This window comes from Argiope bruennichi, chromosome 2 (assembly GCF_947563725.1).
Source record: "Argiope bruennichi chromosome 2, qqArgBrue1.1, whole genome shotgun sequence".
Classification (NCBI taxonomy): domain Eukaryota; kingdom Metazoa; phylum Arthropoda; class Arachnida; order Araneae; family Araneidae; genus Argiope; species Argiope bruennichi.
In genome coordinates, this window is record NC_079152.1 from 85,886,117 (window position 1) to 85,908,402 (window position 22,286).

At 29.7% G+C, this 22,286-nt stretch overlaps 1 protein-coding gene across 1 annotated transcript in view; it reads left to right on the top strand.

Moving 5' to 3' along the window:
* LOC129961545 (carcinine transporter-like) overlaps nt 1-22,286 on the top strand; it is a 71,957-nt gene that overhangs the window by 33,945 nt on the left and 15,726 nt on the right. The window contains exons 3-5 of the mRNA XM_056075029.1: nt 535-689; nt 3,552-3,720; nt 16,606-16,735. Of these exons, the coding sequence (XP_055931004.1) occupies nt 535-689; nt 3,552-3,720; nt 16,606-16,735 (454 nt within the window). The remainder of the gene's footprint in view (nt 1-534; nt 690-3,551; nt 3,721-16,605; nt 16,736-22,286) is intronic.

Consider the following 22,286-nt stretch of genomic DNA (forward strand, 5'->3'; position numbering starts at 1 on the left):
CTAAAATAAAGTTAAAATGAAAATCCGTCAACTTTTCAATATTACCAATTTTATTTTCATATTTTCTTCCATTTTAATAAATTTTCATAATGAACTTTTGAACAATTTTGAAGCAAAACTTTTCCTTAACATAACCACTAACATCAAAACAGCAAGATTATGGATAATTGACGTGAATATTTTAACAGCTCTTACGTGACTAAAAAATATTACGTTTTTCAGTTTATTATTATTAATTGTCTGACTTCAGTCAAAACATCCTTTCTGTTGCATCAGTTGTTTTTCAAGCTGCAAAACCTGATACAACCAAACCAGACGAATAGTATACAAACACCAAAAAAAACATTATTATTCTAGAATGTTTTGGATACAAAGTTCAAATATGCCTTTCTTTTTCTCTTTAAAAGAAATTGAAATTCCCATATAAAACATTGTGTAAAAAACCATATTTTAAATGAAACAGCAGAAAGCATTTAACGTATAATATTTTATTTAATATGTTATACTTTATTTTTGTTATTATGCCAATTTTAGGTATGGTCGTAAACTACTGTTTCTTGTCTTAGCAGTTGTCGTATCTTCGACTGAAATAGCTTCTGTTCTTGTTAACGATTTCATAATCTTTGCAATCCTGAGAACTGTGAACGGAAGTGTTTTGCCATCCATGTTTACTTCGGCTTTCATCTTGAGTGAGTATATTTCATTCGTTAATTTTAATAAAAACATCCTAATATCATTTTAATAACAACATCCTCATATTAGTTGTTGAGTAACTATTACAATTATTACTAAGGATATTCTGGATCAGGAAAATTGATGATGACACTAAGTTTTAATTTGATTTAATCAACAAACAATTTACATGAATCGCGTGGATTGCGTGGATTCTATGAAGTTATTTGAATTAACTTTATTTCGAAAACATGACCCAAATTTAGAAAAGGGCGTTTTCGTTTCTTTAATGAATGATCATAGGTTGTTGTATATATAAATTCAATAATTGGCTTTTATTATAAAATACTATAACGCATTTTCTACGGAAAGTGCCATCCTTAAGAAAAATGATATCTTTTGTAACAAGATAAATCATTTATGCTGATGTCAACTATTACTGTAATTGCATCTTCAGATGAAAAGACCGGCATTTTACGAGCAATCACAAATCCTTAGAATTATGTGAAGAAATATAGTAGTCTTGAAATGCTACTTCATTATCTTCAGCGGATTCTGCCTGAATGTTTTGTGTTGTTGGAGTTGTTTAATAGCAGTTTCCTGCTTGTTTGTTGTTGAAGTGCTATAAAGAATTGTAAAATTTCTTCCAGGCGCCATTGTAAAATTTTTATTCCACGAATATTCAGTATATGATTGTAAATTTTAAAATTAGAACAGGTGTTGTATTTTTTTTGTCTAAGTAAGAGGATTATTGTAAAAGAAACTGAATTGGAATAATGCAATAACAATGTGGTGGATATAGTAGAATGCGTAAAATATTACAGTAGTCGCTTCTGGCGACCAGTTGGTTTGTCCGAGATATTAGTTATATTTAATTTCAGTTAAATCATTTAGATATAAGTTCATCTCCATGATACCATTAAATTGCCAGTTAAATTTTACTTTAATGGACATTATACGCTGCATTGTCTATATGAATCCTTCTAATGGAGACCATTCCTATGACTCACAGCGCTGTTAAATATATAAATTTGCTTCTTCTAAAATCTTCTATTTAATGTTCTATATTTCAAGCTATGGGGACTACTCAGATATAAGACAGAATCTTTCTTCATTAACATTCAGCAACGGAAGAAAATCACATGATCGGTTATTTCATGAAACAATAAAAACGGTTTGGATTTCAAGGTAACAATGCAATCTATTGTTGAAAATTAGGGAGAAATATAACTTTAAAAATTGCCAAAATTTAGGAAAAGTTTGCACGGTCTTCAAATTACGATATACAAAACCGCAATGCTTTGAACTTTAAAACGGTATAAAATTCATTTTTGTACAACAGTATTTTCGTAAGTTATCGTAGAAATCCGAATAAAGTCAGCTTAATTTCTAAGTAACTAAAATTTTAAAAAATGGCCTCTTGGTGCATCCGACTCTCTAAGGTCTATATGTGCCAAATTTGGTAGCTGTATGTCAGACTTTCTAGTGATATACTCACATTCACTTTTATTAGTAGTAGATATAGATATAACAAAAAATTTATAATATAATTCACGTTATTTACATTAAATTCATTCCAATTTTAAAACATACGTACTAAATAAAGATGAAACGTAAAGTAATAGTTCCGTGTAAGGATATGAAAGATTTATTGTTTCCATTTTGAATTGCAAATCAAAACGAGTTCGTTCTTTCAAAAGGTGGCTAATGCATGTTGTTTTAAAGGAAAGAAACTCGAAAAGTCTGTTCCAGAGGCTACTCCAAGAAAGAGTAACTGAATTGAATAATATTTATCGCCTGAAATACTTAAAAGGATAACTGATTTAAGCAAACAATCACATTTCGGCAAATCCAATTAGGTGGTAACCTTGAGATCAAGAAAGAGCATTTCTTTGAAGCTATGAAATATTCTCATTATTATTTAGTAGCTCTTGGAACTGGAATTATTCCATCATTACAATCCTAATAGTCTCTAGTGTAAAGAAGGAATGGTTTATTACACTAAAATAAGTGATTTTCAATTCTTCTAATACAGAGTACAAAAAGAAGAGTGAAAGAATTTTCCTCTTTCTACTCTCTAGTATGCGAATGTTCAAATGACTAAGAAAAAAAAAGCATTGTAATCGTCAAAAAAAAAAAAAAGACTAGGAGATTTTAATGAATATCCATGTTTCAGCTCTTCCTGAGTCTGAAAAACATATTTTTGGAATTGTTTCTCTGTCTGTCCGTATGTCGTTTTGTCTGCTTGTGAACACGTTAACTGAAAAAAAACAACTTTTGAGCTTGGTGGAATGTGAAGAAATTTGATATGTGATTTTATACCAAATTTGTAGACTGTTTTATCAAATTTTCAGCGGAATCCATTCACAACAAGTCCGTGCACAAGTCAGCATGATAATTAAAAAGCGGAAAGAACTTCGTATATCAAATTTGGTGCATAATAATTAATAATCTAATTTGCCAAATCTCTCAAAACGTTACTTTTGGAAATTATTGATGATTTTCTTTACGAATGTTGTCCTCACATTTGTCGGGTAACTTTTAATTTTACCAAATTTACCAATTTTTAAATTTACCAAAAATGTGTATAACTGACTAATTTTTTAATATTTTCCCTTCAAATAGACGGTACTGTTAATAGAGCCTAAATGACAAAGTGGCCAAACAAATTTCATGAGTATTATGCTTTTTGACGAGCTGCGCTGAATTTCGAAGCATAAAATGCAAGCGTATATGCCGTATTTCCCATTTAACTGTTGGAAATTACTATGTCCATAATAGTATTTAGTGATGGAACATGTAGCAATGAAATGGGGTCTTCGAATAAAATGATTGTTGTGTACTATTCTGTTATTTTACGTGGTTAAAATTTGTTTCAGTTACTGAAATCGTCGCTCCAGATGTCCGTGCTCATATGAATGGAGTAATTAATTGTTCCTGGACCTTCGGATTGTGCTTCTTGCCTCTAGTTGCTTACCTTGCGAGGAGTTGGGTGATATTGGGCATTGTCAGTGCTGTTTGCGGATTTTGTATCTTACTGTACTGGTTGTAAGTATATTTGATATATATCTCATACTATTGCTGGTTTGAACTTTACATCTTCTAATCTTTTCTATTTTTAATGAAAAAAGTGTGATAAAACAGAGACCGAAATAATTTCTTAGTTTATCATGGGTTGAATTAGAACATAAAGAATCTTAAAATTTATTTCTGAATTTACCCTTACTTTTATAATCACTACACTTTTTATATTAATCGTAATAAATTTTACTCCGTATTTTGGTTAGTTTGGTACTAAGTGATTTCAGATTAGTGATTACCAACGTAGCGATTTGATACTAATCGATTTCTATTTTAATGCAGATATTCATAAAATTCGAAAAGCTGCTTCGTTTAGTCAATTGTTTTTTTTTCTTTCAAATTTTTTTGAACTATTCTTTTTATTAAGACGTTTTATAACAACATTTGTTATTTAACCTTGAGTAACTTGTTTACGAAATTTAATCAAAAATATAATGTTTCACAGTGAATCATTCAGTTTCACAATAAGCATTGTGGTCGGTCTGGATGTGCCATCTGTCTTTTGAAGGTGACGATGTATTTCATTAGACTGTTGTTTTTTTAAATGTCCATTCCTGTATTGTGTGAATGTTTTTGCAATTAAATTGAACTGACCTTTGGAACTGCATTTATAAAATTACGCAAAAAGTTGGAAATTTCACCGAGAAACGAGTTTTACTGGCAACCACCAGATATTTGGTTTTGTTAGAGTTTGAAAAGAGACATCTTTGAAAACACTAATTGTTGTTTGCAGATGTATTATAAAACATAATAATGAATTATATAATTAATTCTGAGAAAATAGCGTTTATTTGTATGAGAATTGCTTTGAATAAACCCCATTTTTGTAAGCTCTTATCCTACCAAAAAAATCCCTTTTTTTGTAAACTCTGATTCGTAGAAAATGAAAATATTTCATCATTTTGAACATGAGAAATAGTTATATCATAGACATAAAATTTTATCATTATTTCAAAAATTTGATCATTATTTCAAAAATTTGTTTTTGATCGAAGGGAGCAAAATTCTTTATTAACTCGACTGTTCGGCATTTTGTCTGTTTGAGTATAAATTAGTTAGTTAGGCAATTCCGATTGAATATATTGTTCGAGTTCCTTCGTATTTGGCATGAATATCCGCTAATGTCATAACAATTGAGTATATGTAACGATATTAATTTTTAATACTGTTTCGAGATTATGGCTCTTTTAATGGCTTTAGACTGTTGCAGCCATTGGCGATTTTGGTGACATTAAAATATTTGAATCGTTTTGATAATGGCGTGACATTTAATTTTAATTTTGCTTATATTGATAAAGGCATTCATGTTTTTTGTTGATATTGATAAAAACAGACATGTAATGTCTGATACCAATAGAAATACATTTAATTTTAACAAATACATTAATACAAATCAAAACTGCCATTTAATAGTAATTTCTTTTATTTTAGTCTCTGTAATTATATTAATTAATGTATTTGTTTTATGAAGATTTTGTATTTATTTTGGAGTAAACTTTTTGCATAAATACGATTGTACAATATTGTTCATTCATTATAAATGTAATACAGGGTGTTCATTAATTATTTTCGGGGTTTCCGTACCTCATAACTTTCGAATAAAAAATATTGCGCAAAAACCGATTACGTATTCGTAAATTACAACTCAAAGAATTTTATTAATGATATTAAAGTGTAAAGCTTGTACAATTGGCACTTCGTAGGCATTCAGCTGAAGGCGATTATGTATTCGTAAATTCGTTGAACAAATTTTGACTCGAATTGAGGATGATGAAAATTACCTTCGGAAATGGTTCTTCAGTGACGAATCCACTTTTCATGTGTCAGAAAAAGTGAATAAACATAACTGTAGAATATGGGGCTCGTAGAACCCGCACGATTATCAAAAGTCAAAATTTGTTCAGCGAATTTACGAATACATAATCGCCTTCAGCTGAATGCCTACAAAGTGCCAATTGTACAAGCTTTACACTTTAATATCATTAATAAAATTCTTTGAGTTGTAATTTACGAATACGTAATCGGTTTTTGCGCAATATTTTTTATTCGAAAGTTATGAGGTACGGAAACCCCGACAATAATTAATGAACACCCTATATTATAGAATGATCTACATATGAGCAAAAAAGTACTTCCTGGATTACAAATTGTCTGGTTTCCTAGAAAGATGGTGTCTTCACAATGGATGGCAGCATTGACTAAATTTTTAAAGAAACGATGAAAGGGGTGAGGGGGGATTGCAAGGTCTATTGCTCATAAAACTACTAAATATTATTCTATTACTTACAGTTTTCTCGATTATTTGTTAGTTACTTTGATAATCTTATATATTTTTTGATAACCTAAGATTGATATTAAGAATTTGATAATCTCATATATTACAGTCAAAACAGAAAAATAAACACAAAGAAATTTTCACAAAGTTAATGAAATAAAAATAGTTAATTTAAAATAAAAACTTTAAAATATTAAAAATGCATTCGAAGTGTATAATGAAATTGGACAATTTATTATTAGAATGTCCTCCCTAAAATATCCTTTTTGAACTTTGAAAATGAAGCATTCGTCTGTATAAAATCGAACTTTTCTAACACATAATGTCTAAATCATTTTAAACTCTCCATGCAAATTCAACGGGAAGACAGTTGATCCTGCAGAAATATACAATAAATGTTTTGAAGAAAATGCTTCTAGAACCGTTGATTCTTCGGAAGTTGAGATTCTCCACAACATTATTTCTGTACATCATATGGTGTTGCTATTTGTATATCGCCTTTATAGTATTATTATATATCTTATAAGAGTAATAATTTTCTGCTAGTCTTGAAAAATTATCTATTGATATTTTTGACTTATTTCTTTTGCTTTCTGAATATTTATAATTAGTAGACCTTGATAATATTTCTCAAAAATTGATTTATAATGGGCATAGCGGTTTCTGCAGTGTTAAATGGGTACTCATTTTTCACCAATCTTAATAAAGAAATATAATCCAGTGCTCCTGAAATATCTGAAATCAGCTTATTTCAAACCATCATTCATCCCTATAATGCTTACATTCACAAAAATGTACATTGAATAATAATAACAACAGGACAATATCAGTTTCCTTGAAATTGATAGATTAGGTCATGTGAAATATTACGCATTTGGAATAATTAGTTTTAGTACAGCTTTCTAATATTGTTTGCATGTGGAACATCGACTTTTAAGAGTTTCAAAAGCTACTGGACTGTAACACTAGCTTTTTTCAAACAAATGCACGCACATAATTATATTTATTATTAAAGAAAACTTTTCGCAAATCATAAAACGATGTTGACATTTCAAATGTTGTATTAATAAGAGTGGAATAAGGTAATGACAAAGAATTATAAAAATTTCCTGTCTTGAATGCTTGGATTTTAAGTATCACGAAATTTCTGTAGAATATGGAACTTGTGATATCAATTGTTAGATTTTTTCCACCGCACAGTCCATAAATGAATTGATGGTCATTTATAATCACATTTACAGGGTGTTTGTTGAGCACGAACATCACGGATCAAAATTTTGATCACGGAACTCCCGTTAAAGCCAATAGTTTCCGTATCTAGTCACGTTTTCTTACAGATGCTTAGAATTCTTTCAGAATATATGTTTAACACAGTTTCTCATTTTTTAGAACAAAATTCTTAAGATAAGACATAAATAAAAAAGTTTTTACTTTTTTGGAATATATAATGACTGTCAAAAAAATTCAATTACGAAATCTATAGAATTTAGACATCTTAATCACGGAAAAAATTATAAATAATACTATTTTCAGAACTACGATGATGATAAGGCAAATTTCTTATTACTAGATCAGTAGTTTTTAATCGATAGTTCTCAGGAGAATATGTAAAGAAAACATATAAAAAGCAAATGCATTATAGAAGTATTTCAAAACGCATTTTTTAGTTCTACAATTTTCAAAAAATTTCCAAGGGAATCTTCGTATCCCCGTTGCATAGAGGGTATTTTATTCCCTGGGAAGAATCGCCCCCAAAAATCGGGGTTGGAGATGATGTGCTCTTGTTTCAATTTATAGCTTAATGATCTGCAGACTTCTACGAGTTGAAAATCACTGAAATATCCGGATGGAATTTTTAACTTTTTATTTATTTGTGATTGGAATTTATACCAAATCTGTCTTCAGAAAATTGCTAATTTTTAAACAAGAATTTCGTATCTTTGTGATCTAAAAATACCAAAAATAAACCATATTTATTAAGAGATTTTTACCAGACCGTGATATTCTAAAAATCTATTGAATCAGTTGAATTCTTAATACTCATAATAAACGTAATAGAAGTTTCATTTATACAAGTTTATACATTTTAGTCATTACTATAATGTATTACATATTAGTCACCTCAAAAGGCCAGTTGGTTTGCTTGTAGTATTGGTTATATTTTATTTCAGATAAACCGTTTTTTGTAACTTCATGTTCATGATTCTGCCATATTGTTTGCCATTAAAGCGGTGTTATTTCATTTGTCTTAGTCATGTTCTGTTTATTGTCTACATGAACCTTTCTAATGGAGACCATTCCTATGACATTGTAGCGCTATTAAAAAGGCAAATGTATATTCTTCTGTCTTCTAAATTTCGCGATATTGTAACTGCTCTTCTAAACTATTCATCTTGTAAACTACATATATATTAATAGAATCTTTCTACATTAGTATTCAACATTAATAGAAAATCATGCGATTAATTATTTAATGAAACATTGAAGATGATTTGAATTGCAGGGTAATAAAATTGGAAATCAATGAAAAAACATTTTTTTAATGTTGCCGAAATTAATCAAAAGCTTTCACTGCTACTAAATTGATGCATTAAAAAGATATTTGTTTAAAATTTTGAAATAGTATAACATTTATTTTTGTGCTTTAGTATTTTTGGAAGTTTTCATGAAATACGTCAAAATTCTACTTAATTTTTAATTAATTAAAATTCTACAAATTTGAAAACAATTGCTCCGAGTGGCACACTTCAACACTCCAAGGTATACAGTTACCAATTTCAAAGCCGTAGGTTAAATTGGCTGGACTGTAGAGCGCTAGCACACACACACATTCACTCTCTCGCGCACGCACACACACATTTATCTTTATTATTTGGATTTAAAGTTGTAAACTATAAAATTGTCACATGATTCTTTGTTATAGGTAAGAATTAGAAAATTATAATACTGAAACTGTACATGCTCAACTGCTCAACATAAATATACATATTGCTACTACGAAGGATGTAATCGGCATGTGAACTTAAAACATATAGTAAAATGCAAGCAACATCCATTCAATGTAACTAACTGCAGGGAAAATGGAACATGATCCACTTGGTTCTTTTGAATGCTTTGCATTTTTTGCATCGTACTAGGGAAGTTCGATTAACTACGGACCTGTTTTGTGGCATTCCTTTATAATATTCCCCTCACTGTCAATTTACTTGGTAGTGGCATTCGTGATAAACACATCATTTGAAAATTATCTAGAGAAATGTAATTGAAGTTTACAGCTAGAGTGTGTCTGAGAAAATGAACAAAGTACTGAAACTCTGCTTCACATGCTTCGGTTGAATGCACACCATTGCAGGTGTTCATTAAATCTATCGGATTTAAACGTCTTCAAATGATATGTTGTGGAACTTTTAAGAATGGAGTGCCGGCTTAGTGCTCATCGGACCATGAATCAAAATTACGAGATTGGTTTTAAAGTAGTCTCTCGTATCTTTAAAACTGAACTGTACTCTAATTAACTAAAATAAATTAACGATAGTGTGAATTTTTTAAAAAATTAAAACAATAAAGTTATTGATTGTGTTTATCAAAGTGATGATACTTATTCATATTATAATTTTTGTTTTAATTCTTATTAAACGGAAATTCTATTAAAGCCCATTGGTCCATCTTGTCTGGCTTGCTCCTCGTCAAACAGGTAAAATAATAGTCAAACAGGTAAATAACATTTATAGGTAAAAACGAGGAGGAAGATCAGATATTTATCACCTTTTTCCTGCCAATCGCTTTGGAAATGAAAACGGTTTTGCAGAAAGTGATGACTACGGGTACGAAATTTTTTTGAATATTCAGCATTCATAGAGTCGGGGTAGAGGTTGGGCGTCCCTTAAACTTCAGCACACGCTCCCATGTTTTGAAAATTGCCGCATTGAAAAGCGGCACTTGACTCTCCATGACCGAATGGGCATAGCACTGATCTCATAATCAAGAGATTGTAAGTTCGAATCCCGCTAGAGGCAATTCGCTTCACAGTTTGTGTAAATATTTAATTTCTTGATTTTATGTTTCCCTTTATTTCATGTTCCAGGAGAGTCTGGACATTTCTTTAGTTTACCAGACAAGTATTCTGGAACTTTCCCTGCTAGTATAAAAGCAGAAGATTTGTCACTCACTGTGTTCTCAGTTCATAGTTCAGTTAATAAATTGGTTTAGCTCTACTTCGTGTGTGTCATTGCGTTCCACACTAAAGTATCTACGTGACAATATTAGCAGATGCTTGGGGTCATTTTGACCCAAAATTGTCAGGCATTTAACTCCTTACCTTATTGGCTATTTGTATAGAAATAAAATATGATCAGAATATGCGAATATTTTTCATTCATTTATGTTCTATTTAAGACAGAAATTAGATTTTTAATAAGAAAAACCAAAATTGAATTTAACACCTTTGATCCATTCTTTTTCTATATTCATTTCCTTTTTCTACATTACATTCCTATAAAACTTATTATTTTTAAAATAAGTATTTTTTCTGCAAAAAAATACTTTTATTATGTCTCATTCAGATTAAAATGAATTTTTAATATAAATTCCAAGATCTTTATTCATATTATAAGAGAATGAATTTTATATAAGGATTTGCTATATTTTCATGAGCAGGTAGAAACTTCCGATCAAATTTTCTAGAGTATTCAGAATGTACATTCTGTTCCAGTTCTGTGTCATGATCGCTTTCCAAAGTTTCATAAATATTATATGACGCATCTAAGCTACAATCATTTTGTCAATCAGTTGGAATATTTTCGAGAAGATCTCTGAATGTCTGCTGGTCACATGCATTCGCTGTCATAGTCAACATTAAAAAAATTTGAAATGCTAGCACACGCATGGTCAATTTGATCCCAACTTTCCGGTAAACAAGTTTTAGCAGTTTGTAATGAAAATTGAAATCAACAGGCAGTAGCTCAATCGGTGAAATGCATATATATATATATATATATATATATATATATATATATATATATATATATATATGCATTTCACCGATTGAGCTACTGCCTGTTGATTTCAATTTTCATTACAAACTGCTAAAACTCTATTTAAAGTATTAAAAATTAATTCCATTTAATAGTTAATGAGTTAATATATGAAAAAAACTGTATATATATATATATATATATATATATATATATAGGGAGAGTGTGAACTAATAGTAGGAATTGAAAAATGAGATATGTACTTTCATTGATTTCTGCTGGTCTAATCTTCTTCTTCTGCTAACTACCCTATGACTGTAAAGGAAATAACAACTGTAAACTTTTTGAAATTTCTAAAATTTTTTAAAAATTAGAAAGGATGGGGTCAAAAAGACTCCTGGGTATGTTGACATGTTAAGAGGATGATAGTTCGGAGAATTTGTTATTGATGTAATTGGATGATGATAAAGACAGCTGTCGGTTACAACAAATCCTGTCAATATTGCTTAGTTCAGTGATATCAGGGTGGTTAATTGTACACAAGAAGACCCATCTTGCCATTTCTTTCCTTTTTTTTTTTCAAATTTTGCTCTATAGGTAGATGAATTTTATTATTATATTTTTGAATATAAAGAGTGTTTATTTCAAAAATCTATGTCTGTCATTTATAAGAAGATTTTATTTTGCACGTTAGTGATAATATGATTTATTTTGCACGGGAGTGATAATGGGCAATGCCCTATTCCAGGTCCGTTATTAGAGCGTTCATTTTTCATCTCTGCCCCCTTTTTCTGTAATTAAAGGTAATTGGTAGATATAGAAACCACGGGGAGTTTCTATATCTGAAAATTGAAGTTAGAGAGTTTAGAATTTTTTTTTCTGGTCGTGAAAAATACTGATTTCAGAAAAATTTTCTTCAATATTTTAAGTTTCACTTGATACCTAACTAAAATTAATTCATTGAGTTTGATGTGTTCGTCTTAAAAGACTTTTTATATTACTTCTGTTCATAGATCAATTAAACGTAAAATGTTAATGCATTCTCAATTATAAAAAAATGTGAATTCCAGCCTGATTGCTGTAATTAGAGTTCTATGCATGAATGTGAAGTCAGATCAGATGAAACTGTTTACGCGATGTTTACTTGGATCATAAAAAATATCATTATCAGTGTCCTTGTGCTCGATTTCTAAACGGTCCATTCACTCGTAATGATTCGAGTGCATTCGAAAAAAAAGGGAGAGAGAAAACTGAATTTAATGATCATTAATTGTGTTTTATTTCAACTTGTTAATGGGAAGTGAATCCGTATGATGCATAATAATGTTATAGTTATTCAAATTATTGAGATTACATTAACCTTTGATTTTTATTTGAAGAAAATAAATTTTTCTATAGATTTTTGTCATTGACTCGAATATTGATTATATTTGAAAAGTATGTACAGTTGAATCTATTAAATAATATTAACATTTTAATAAACTATAATTTTTATAAATATTTTTAATTCATTTTAATAGATTAGACCTTCGAATCGTTTCGAAGATTGTACTTTAAGAGAATATTGACTTATCTTTTTAACGTATAAAATATGACTACATGATAAATTAATGTATTAAAATTAAATGCTAAAGTTCAGACCCTATTTAAAATGCATTCGCACTTTCTTCCTTTTTTTCCCAATTATATCTGCAAATGAAAGAGAAAAAAAATCGAGAACATTCTCTTCCTAATCTTCTTGTAAATTTCGACCATACGGCATGTTTCGGATTAAAAAGTAACAACCAATTATATATTTTTTAATAGTGTTTCTATTTGATGTGGACTAAATTCTTGTGCAGAATACATTTTTGTTGTTATTACCACTGCCAAACTGCATTCTGCAATGTGTTTGCTTGTTTCTGGATTCGAATTATTATATTCCTATATGCACATACAAACAGATACAAAAACATACAAAATTTTACTCTTCTAGTTTATTGCGTATCTCAGTCATTTTTATAAATATAAATTTTATTACTAACCTTATTTCTATCTCTATATGTACAGTATACTCAATAGATGTTTTCTAAAACTTTTGGAATTGTTCCATATATCCATTCGACGAAATGATTTTAATGACATACATATTAAATCCATAAATTTATTGCTGACAGAATTACGAAATCTTAACTTTTATGCAATTCCCGGAACTTGTCAGTAATATTCAATAAAATATTCTTGATACTTTAACTATTTAAAGAAATAAAAAAAAATCCCTCATCTGTGTCTGAAACTTGCCACTTTGTACATCACTATTTTAGGCAATTTCCTCAATTTTAACTGTCTCATCAAAGAGGATACTCCAATTAGTAATTGATGTTTCTCCGAAATACCCATTGATTAACCACATTGATGGACCTGAAATGCCGAAATTTATAACTCCTTCAGTTTTAGCCACATACGAATGAAATTTTTTTGTTAAAATATTAGTGAACCAAAAATATTTAAATAATTATAAGTTTAGGATTAGAAACTTTATAAAAATTTAGACTTCGTACATTTTTCAGCGGCACATTTATTGACTCAAACAGCAAAAAATATAATTCTTTGCGTCATTTAAATATTTTGCCACTCAAGAATATATGTTTTTCTAACTGTTTAGAAATCAGATACTAGGTAATGATTAGAGTGTGCATAATGTACATGCACATATTAGAAAAATATTTCAGTGGGGTTTTGGAGGCTTAATGTTCAAGTTTTAGCATGAAATTCTTGCATGGTGAATATTTATTGAAAAGCGAAATGAGTTTTAAATGATTATTGTCATAATTTCTTACTAGTTAAAAATGAATTTTATAAATTTTAATATTTTCATGCTTCTATTTATTTTATTTCATTTAAAATATCTGAAATTCCGGTGAATCTTTAAAAACCTGAAATCCTCTTCGAAAACTAATATTACCGTTCTTAAGCTAATAATTTCAGCTAGCTAGTACAGATTAGACGGTATATCTTATCCTAGATGTTGGTTATTGGAAGTGAAGGTTTCAGATACTGTGTTGGATAAAATCAATAAAAATAAAAAATAATAATAATATTCTGAGAAAAAAAATCATCCCAGGAATTTTTCTAAAAGTATCAGAAAGAAACTAAAACATGAATGATATATTTTGCTGTAGATTTCAGTTACCTTCCAAGATGATTAATCAACATTGAGTTACTAGCGTTACCGTTTTTTATGTGTAATTACGGAAGAAAAGGATTTTTCAAATGTTAATTTTTAAAAAAATCAACTTTCACTTTTAAAAAAATACAAATTACGTACTTGAGAGCATTTTTAATTATACGTGATTGTGTTTGTACTTGCGCCTATGATTTGCGAAAACATTTTCATCTAATCGTACCTTTTTAATTCAAATGTACGCTTGTTTTATGGATTTAAACTCAAAATAAAGATTATAGTATAGTAAAATTAACTATAAATAAATTTTAGAAATTCTTTATTACAACAAAAATTCTTATTTACAACAAAAATTGAGAGAAATAGAAACTCAAAACATGAAATCCCATTCATCAAGGCCAATTCGTGACTAAATATGCCGTGACGGCAAGGTTAATACTCCCTGTGTTTTAAAGAATATTGATGGAACGAAAAAAAACTGCACTCGTCTGTTGCTATAGGAACCGGCCCTGTCCTGTTTCACGTAATAGGATTTCCGAAGGCCATCTGAGAGGTGTACTAATAATCTTTTAAACTGGATATCATTCTTACGTAGATTGAACCAGTTATACTGTATATGACTCAACTCTTATACGAATAACATTTTATTTTTGCGTCTGGTTTCCAGTACGATTTGGAGAGTTGATACCAGTTGAGATGAAACTCATACTTTCCACGTCTCACGCAGAAATGGAAACAAATATTTCTTTCTGCGATCTCAGCAGATGTGTTTTCTTCTTTTCAAAGAAAATTCCTGGATTCACCAAATATTATTGTCTTTGTTGTTCTGAGATATCGTCCTCCCTACACCCTTAGTAGGTATTGAAGTGCTTCTTTGCTCGAAGAGAAATTTGAAGATTTGTTTTGTTTGCAGTTATTTTTCCCAAAACATTTTGTAAGTGTAGAAAAGACCACAGCTTGTCACTATAATAAGCATACTTTTGGCATGAGAGAATTATGTGTTCAATATCATTGGTGCTATATGATTCAATAAATACTCCAATTATTGTGACATTTATTTATGAGAGCTATGTATTAGGCTTAGTTCTTAAGGCACCGTGACCCTCTTAAATCTTCATTACTCCAGAGGCCGCTGATTCAGTTGTTTGGGAAAATCAATTACAGTTCATGCTGCGAGAGTTATTACTAAGTTCCTTTCTCAATCGCTTTGACATGCGTTTTTGAACTAGATGTGGGTTAAGTTGTTGTATAATAGCTGTTACAAATCTGATCTTCCGTACAATGTATGTTTCATTTTATTTTCAGATTTCTTCGCAATTGTAACGATGAGTACTTTGATTATTCGTCGCCTAAAATTCAACTTTTCTAAATGTTCAATTCATTCATTCTTCAGCCATTATTTCTCAATTTCTAATCTGCTGAAATTTTTTCTAAAACCCAGGAAAATAAAATCATTCTTCATTTCTATTTCTAAATAAAATATGCAGGAAGGGTGGAATAGTAAAAAAAATAAACTTATTTTGTTGGTCAAAAAAATAATGAAAAAAAACTTTGAACCATATTGAGTTTCCATGTCAAATCAAATTTCTATTTCACGAGTCTTGGATTTAATTAAATATCTTATACATCAGTTGCTTATTATACTAAAAGTGATGAGTGATTGCTTTCTGAAAAAAAAATATAAATTAAATAAAAAAAACACATTTTTCTAAATTCCTTTAATTCTTACGATAAGAGAAATTCTTGGATGCGGAAAATCTTTTACCAAAAAAATAAATAAATAAATAAAATAAATAAACACATGTCAGACAGTCATATATTTCATTATTTTTTTTTTCTAATTTAAAACAAATTTTTGTTCGAAATCAGTTTGGTTTTACGTTTCAGATTTCAGATCAGGATTACGTTCAGATCAGGTTTTACGTTTCAGTGAGTACGGCCTGTAATCGGAAATCTTTAAATATGAAAGAAAAGTATAGTTTAATGAAAGAAAGCGATTTGGAAAAAAAAATGCTACCAAAAATAGTATGTCATTTCAAATGCGGTACCACTACTTTTGAAAAATTGTAATTAGGTCTGATTAGAGCGGAAAAATTGTATTAATATTGAATGATTAATCTGTAAAATTTGATGAAATAGGTAAAGTCTTTTTTAAATGCAAAAAATGATAATAATATGTAACAAGGACAGGCTTATGATTGAGACGCTCATTAAAATTAAAAGCACTTAAAAAAAACCGTAATTTTGGGAATGATGAAAAATTTTCTATATGCATATTGAAATCTCCGTGTATGGTTTTTTATTAGCAATATTCAGATTCGATGTATAGAGGTTCAACTGTTTGTACATTTAAATCCTTTTTCTGAATCCTTTATGAATCTTCCTTTTAGATCATTATCCTTCCTGATATTGATTTTTTTATTGAAATATTTTGCTTTCAGTTTCCTTCCAGAATCTCCCAGCTGGTTCGTGTCTCAGGGCAGGTACGAAGACGCTGCGACGGTCATGATGAAGATTGGAGAGACGAACGGAAAGCAGGTCGATTACAACAACATACTGCAGCAACTGCAGGTATGTGTATTAAATACTTATATTGCATTATTTTCATGAATTTCATAAAAAAAAGGCCGTATAAAAATTATTTAGCTAGAAACCTCGTTTTTACATGGGGAGAAATAGCTACGATTGAATGTACAAAGCAGAAGGAAAATCATCAAATTATTCACATCATATTATCGTATTAAGCACACACACACACACACACACACACACACACACACACACACACACACACACACACACACACACACACACACACACACACACACACACACACACACACACATATATATATATAATTGTCCATCGCGGAAAGATATTTTAAGTCATATTTCTGCCGGCATAGGGGTAGCGCGTCTTCCCCGTGATCTGGGCGTCCCGGGTTCGAGTCCCGGTTTGGGCATGGTTGTTCTATCTGTGAGATGTGTGAATGTGCCCTCTTGTAAAAAGGGGTTGTGCAAGCGAATGAGTGATGCGTGAGTAGCAAAGTCGTACTCTTGGCCCTAGTTGGAGCTGCTATAAAAAATAAGAGACGTCCCCCTCAGGCTTAAATCGCTGTCTTCGTAACAGCGGGCTTGTCAGTGGCAAGTGCCATAAGAAACACAACAACAACAAGTCATATTTCTTTGAATTTCATTTTATAGTATTTTTAAATGTGTACACCTTTCTATATCTGCAGCTACACTATCCTACATTGTGTCGATTGGTTTGTACCACATTTAAATTAAACATTCAACTTATCGCGTTTTCTAAAGTTATCGGCAAATAATTCATATAACAAAAAGACAGTATTTAATTTTTTTGTGGGGAAAATGGGATTCATTAAGAAATGAAAAAGTTTTGAAGGAGGAATCTATTTCCAGTCTTAAACCTTTCATTTGTCACTGTCCATTGATCGTTTAAATTAGCATTAAAATTGATAGCAGCTAAATATTTTTAAAATTATTTTAACACGTTTTTATGGACTAGCTTTCTTGTTTGCCTACTTGGTAAAAAATTTGTGATAGATTTTAAACTAACTTCCTAATCAGCTCGAAGCTAAAATATTTAAGCATAACTTAGAACTGGATGACAATGTAATATTAACTCACTTTCTCTTCTGTTAGGTACAAATTTTGTCATAGGCTGTAGTTCATAGGAAAGTTAGTTACAAATGGATTGTAAAATTTTACACACACAAAACTAAAATTCAGAAAATAATTATTTAAATAAAATAATAATATACAGGGTGGCCATAAAATAATTTTCCCTGTTTGGCTAGAACAACTGAACGAAATGAAATCACTATTCATATACAGACGGTGGAAGGTATGGGGAAAAAAACTCCACAAGGGGGATAATAGTACCAAAAGTTTCCGATAGGGGAAATATTGGCGCTGTTTTCCCGTACGAACCAGAAAATTTGCATATCGAGATGGATTCTGTAAAATTCCTAGTGCGTGCGTGACAGCAACGCCATGCATTCCTTGTAAAAAAAAAAGTGAAAACGAACTGCTAACAGTTTGTCCTTAACTATTAATGTGTTCTTGTCTGTTGTTCGGAATTGATTGTTGACGTGTGCATAATATGGAACCTACCTTATTTACGGATGCTTTATTGGTAAAACTGTTCTACACGTGACAATGTCATGATTTTGCTGCTCTTAAGCCAACTTACGTGTCTTGAAACAGAACATAAGACGAGCTGTTATGAACATCGAAATTGTTATGAATATCGAAATTGACAGTTTACACGCAATGGAGAACAAGGAAGGTCAGAATATTGAAAATGTTGCACGGTGACCAGGGGACCTTAACATTGACGAATAAAAGATTTTTTTTCTGTGTTTTTTTTTCTGTAAATGTATTCCCACAGCGCCTTTGTCAGCAACTTTTGGTACTATGTTTTTTCTGCGATATTCATCTTCCTATGCCTTCCACTGTCTGTATGCGAAATGTGGTTTCATTTTTTTTATTTCGTTTTAGCTGCAGATATCGCCAAATAGGAAAAGTTATGTTATGGCTACCCTGCACTACGTTTTCGAAACAGACTAAAAAATATATAATTTCTCTTAAACCCATGCAGATTAAATTTATAAAGGCCTAAGAGTAGTTATTTTATACTTTTCAGTCTGTTTTGAAAATGTGGTATATTAAATTTTCTTTTTTTATATTTAAACAATTAACTTTGTTTCTGTCAAAGATCTCATCACATTTCATAGCATGAAATTTTGACGCAGATGCGGAAGACTGGGCGCATGCGATGAACTTAGAAAAAATATAAACTTGTTATTATTCCAAACATAAGATCATTCGTATTATCCTTTATTATTTATCTCATTGCTTCGACGTGACTTGTGATTTCATTCACTGTTATTCAGATCACAAAACTGATAATTCTGGCAAAAGAAAGTTAAAGACCGTATCAGTATGCAACAAAAATTGCCACTGATTTGCATTAAACTGCATTTATTCAGCAATTAAGTTTTGCATCAATTAAACTTCAATAACATTCGCAGCGGAGTTTACAACGAAGATAGTGTTTACTAGTTTTCTTTGTCGAAAGAATCGATTTTAAAATCCGGTCATAATTATTCACTTCAATGATAGACAGGTTTCTTTGAAGGTTCTCCAAACTATCGTTTGATATCACGAACCTGCTACAGTGACCTCTTTGAAATGTTTCAAATTAACTATTTCCAAGGATTTTAGTTTATTTTTTAATGATGTAATATTTCTTCAATTTTTGACACATCATTCGCTGTAATATATTGACTTCCTGCTTTTGTCAGCTTGATTTGCAGATGAGCAATTTGATATAGTTTTTGTCTGCGGATTCCTTGATATGGTATTTTGTGAATGATTTAATTTGAAATCTGATGTTAAACGTTAAATATTTGCTGTAGTTCATGGTTTCTTGAAAATGATCATCAAGTATTTTTATTTCTTTATTGTCATAAATATGTCCAAACATTTAAATAATTATTAAAAATATAATATTAACATGGTGACATATTTCTATCTCTATATAAAATGAACTATGGTTTATCTTATTTCTGTTAGATGCCACAATTTAACTGATATAGAAAATGAATATTTCTATGTTAAAAGAAAGCTAAGAAAATCCTTTCACATATTTATATTCTAAACATAATAATAATGAATTTTTTTGCATTTTAAAGGTATTTGAACAATAATCCTAATTTAATCTAGACGATTTAAACCTTAATGATAATCTATTTAAAAAATAAGTTAGTTAAAATATCGGGGTTTTTTTCGTGTTTAAATGAAATTTTGAATCTTTTTTGAGACATTTTTATTCAACCCCAGCAAAAGATTTTAAAAATGATTTTTTTAACATTATCTTTATTATTTTAAATCAGAATTTCTTTAAAATTTAGTTAAATTTTTATTCATTTTAATGAATGTTTTGAAGTTATTTTTAAAAATTCATATTTTATTTTTAATTTCTTTAAATTTAGATTAACCAATTTTTTTAAAGGTGAAGAAATATCACATAAGGCTTTAAGATTCGTACAATTTGTTTTTACATTAGATTTCTCCTTTTATTTTCAATTATACCATTTCAGACTAAATAGAAAATGGAAACATCTTTTTGATTATCTTTTCTACTTTCAATTGGAATTTGCTCAAATTTCGATCCAATTTTTTTTACCTGTAATTAAAATATCTGAAGTAATTTTTTTGAATTCATATTTTATATTTGTTACATTTTTGTTGCATTTAAATATGTCAATTTTTTAAAAGAAGAAGCAACATCAAATGTTTGAAAAATTGTATTATGTGTGTGTATTCACTCTTCTATTTCCAACTATACCATTTCAAACTAGATAACAAATAGAAAAAATCTTTTTTTTTTCTGCAATTTTATCTTTCTCAGAATTTCAAAAATATTACTGACTTTTGATTGCCTTTAAAATATTTTTTATTACATTTTACTGGTTTTGGTTGCCACATCTTCTTGAATGTAAATTATTTTATAAATAAAATATAAATGTTCCTTTTCTTTTCTTTTTTTTCTGCACACTTGGGCATTTCTCTAATCCCAATTTCCGATAAAATGTGCATTGATTTATCCTTGGAAACGTCAACTTCGAATCTACTAGTTATCTGTAAAGAAATTCTATATTTGCTGAGATAATAATTAGACTTCCGAAAACTAGATGGAAATTAATGATAGAGGAGAAATGATCTGCTCTTACGTCAATCGAAGTGAGAGAAAAAAAAAACACATTCAACCTTGCCTTTTCCACCACCATCATTATAGGGCGTTAATACTGCACATTTCTTTGTAATAATCACCGTATATTTTTATGGAGTAATTTTTCTTTTTACACAGCTTTGAAAGTATGTTCTCGCGTATGAATTACCATTCGCCATTGGTACTGATGCCCAAACTCAACAATTTAATTAAAAAATTATTGTATAATTAATATAAGGATCATGAAATACACTTCTTTTGCGAAGGTTGTCTGCTTAATGGCTTACACTTAATGATACAATAATGCAAATTATTTATAAATTAGTGAATTTCAATGCAAGCTGTTACTAGTTACTCAATGTTAAGATGTCTCCAATGTTTTTTGTTGCTGACTGTTACATAACTTACGAATTTTACTGCATATTTTACGAAACCTTTTAAAGCAATGACTATGCCAACTCTCGCTTAATATTTTTTACAGAATTTGTTTTAGTATCTCTTTCTTTAATGTGAAACATCTTAAATATATAAGAAAGTAGTTAAAATTTAAAGCAGTTTATTTCTTAAGTCTGTTACTAAATTGTGTATTGAAGGACTATTTATTTCCTCTTAAAAATTATATCTTATGCCTAAAACTGAAATGATTTGTTTGACTGAATGACTGAAATTTTCATGATTTCATTTTCCCAACTTTCATTTTAATCTTTATTTTTTGACTTTTTACCTTTTCGCATATGAAATATCTAAGGAGAAAAATTTGCTCTCGAGATTTTGATGATTTTTCCCATTTTACACCTTCTTGTGTTCTAAAAAGCTTATTTTTATAATTATGTCTGTATGATGAACATGATAATGCAGAAACTCAACGAACAAAATTGATGAAATTTGGTGTCTGGTCCTAATAATAAAATAGTAGATTTCCATTAAATTTTGGACGAAATGCATGTAAAGAAAGTTTCTCTGTTCTCGTGTGAACTTCTCTATACCTACATAGATGAAATTTGACACATACTATTATATTCAAAAATACAGGTATGTTTTTTGTCTGTATCTGCTAATTTAGCGACAACTTATCGGTCCTTACGCTCACGTGTATAAAATCGCAAAAACTCAAAAACGCAGTGACTTGGACAAAGAAATTTCGTATGCGGTTTTATGACCGAAATTTTGGAATCCTGTTCGGAATTTTCAATAATTTGATAATTTCGATAATTAAATCAGTTTAATCTTCAATTAATTCTTTAATATCGATTTATTTCTCATAAAATACAAAATGCCATGTATTGTGGAAGAGAAATATTGTTTTCGAATTTTCCCGTGACTTTCGAGGCCGTATCACCTGCCACCACGTCTTTCATATTCT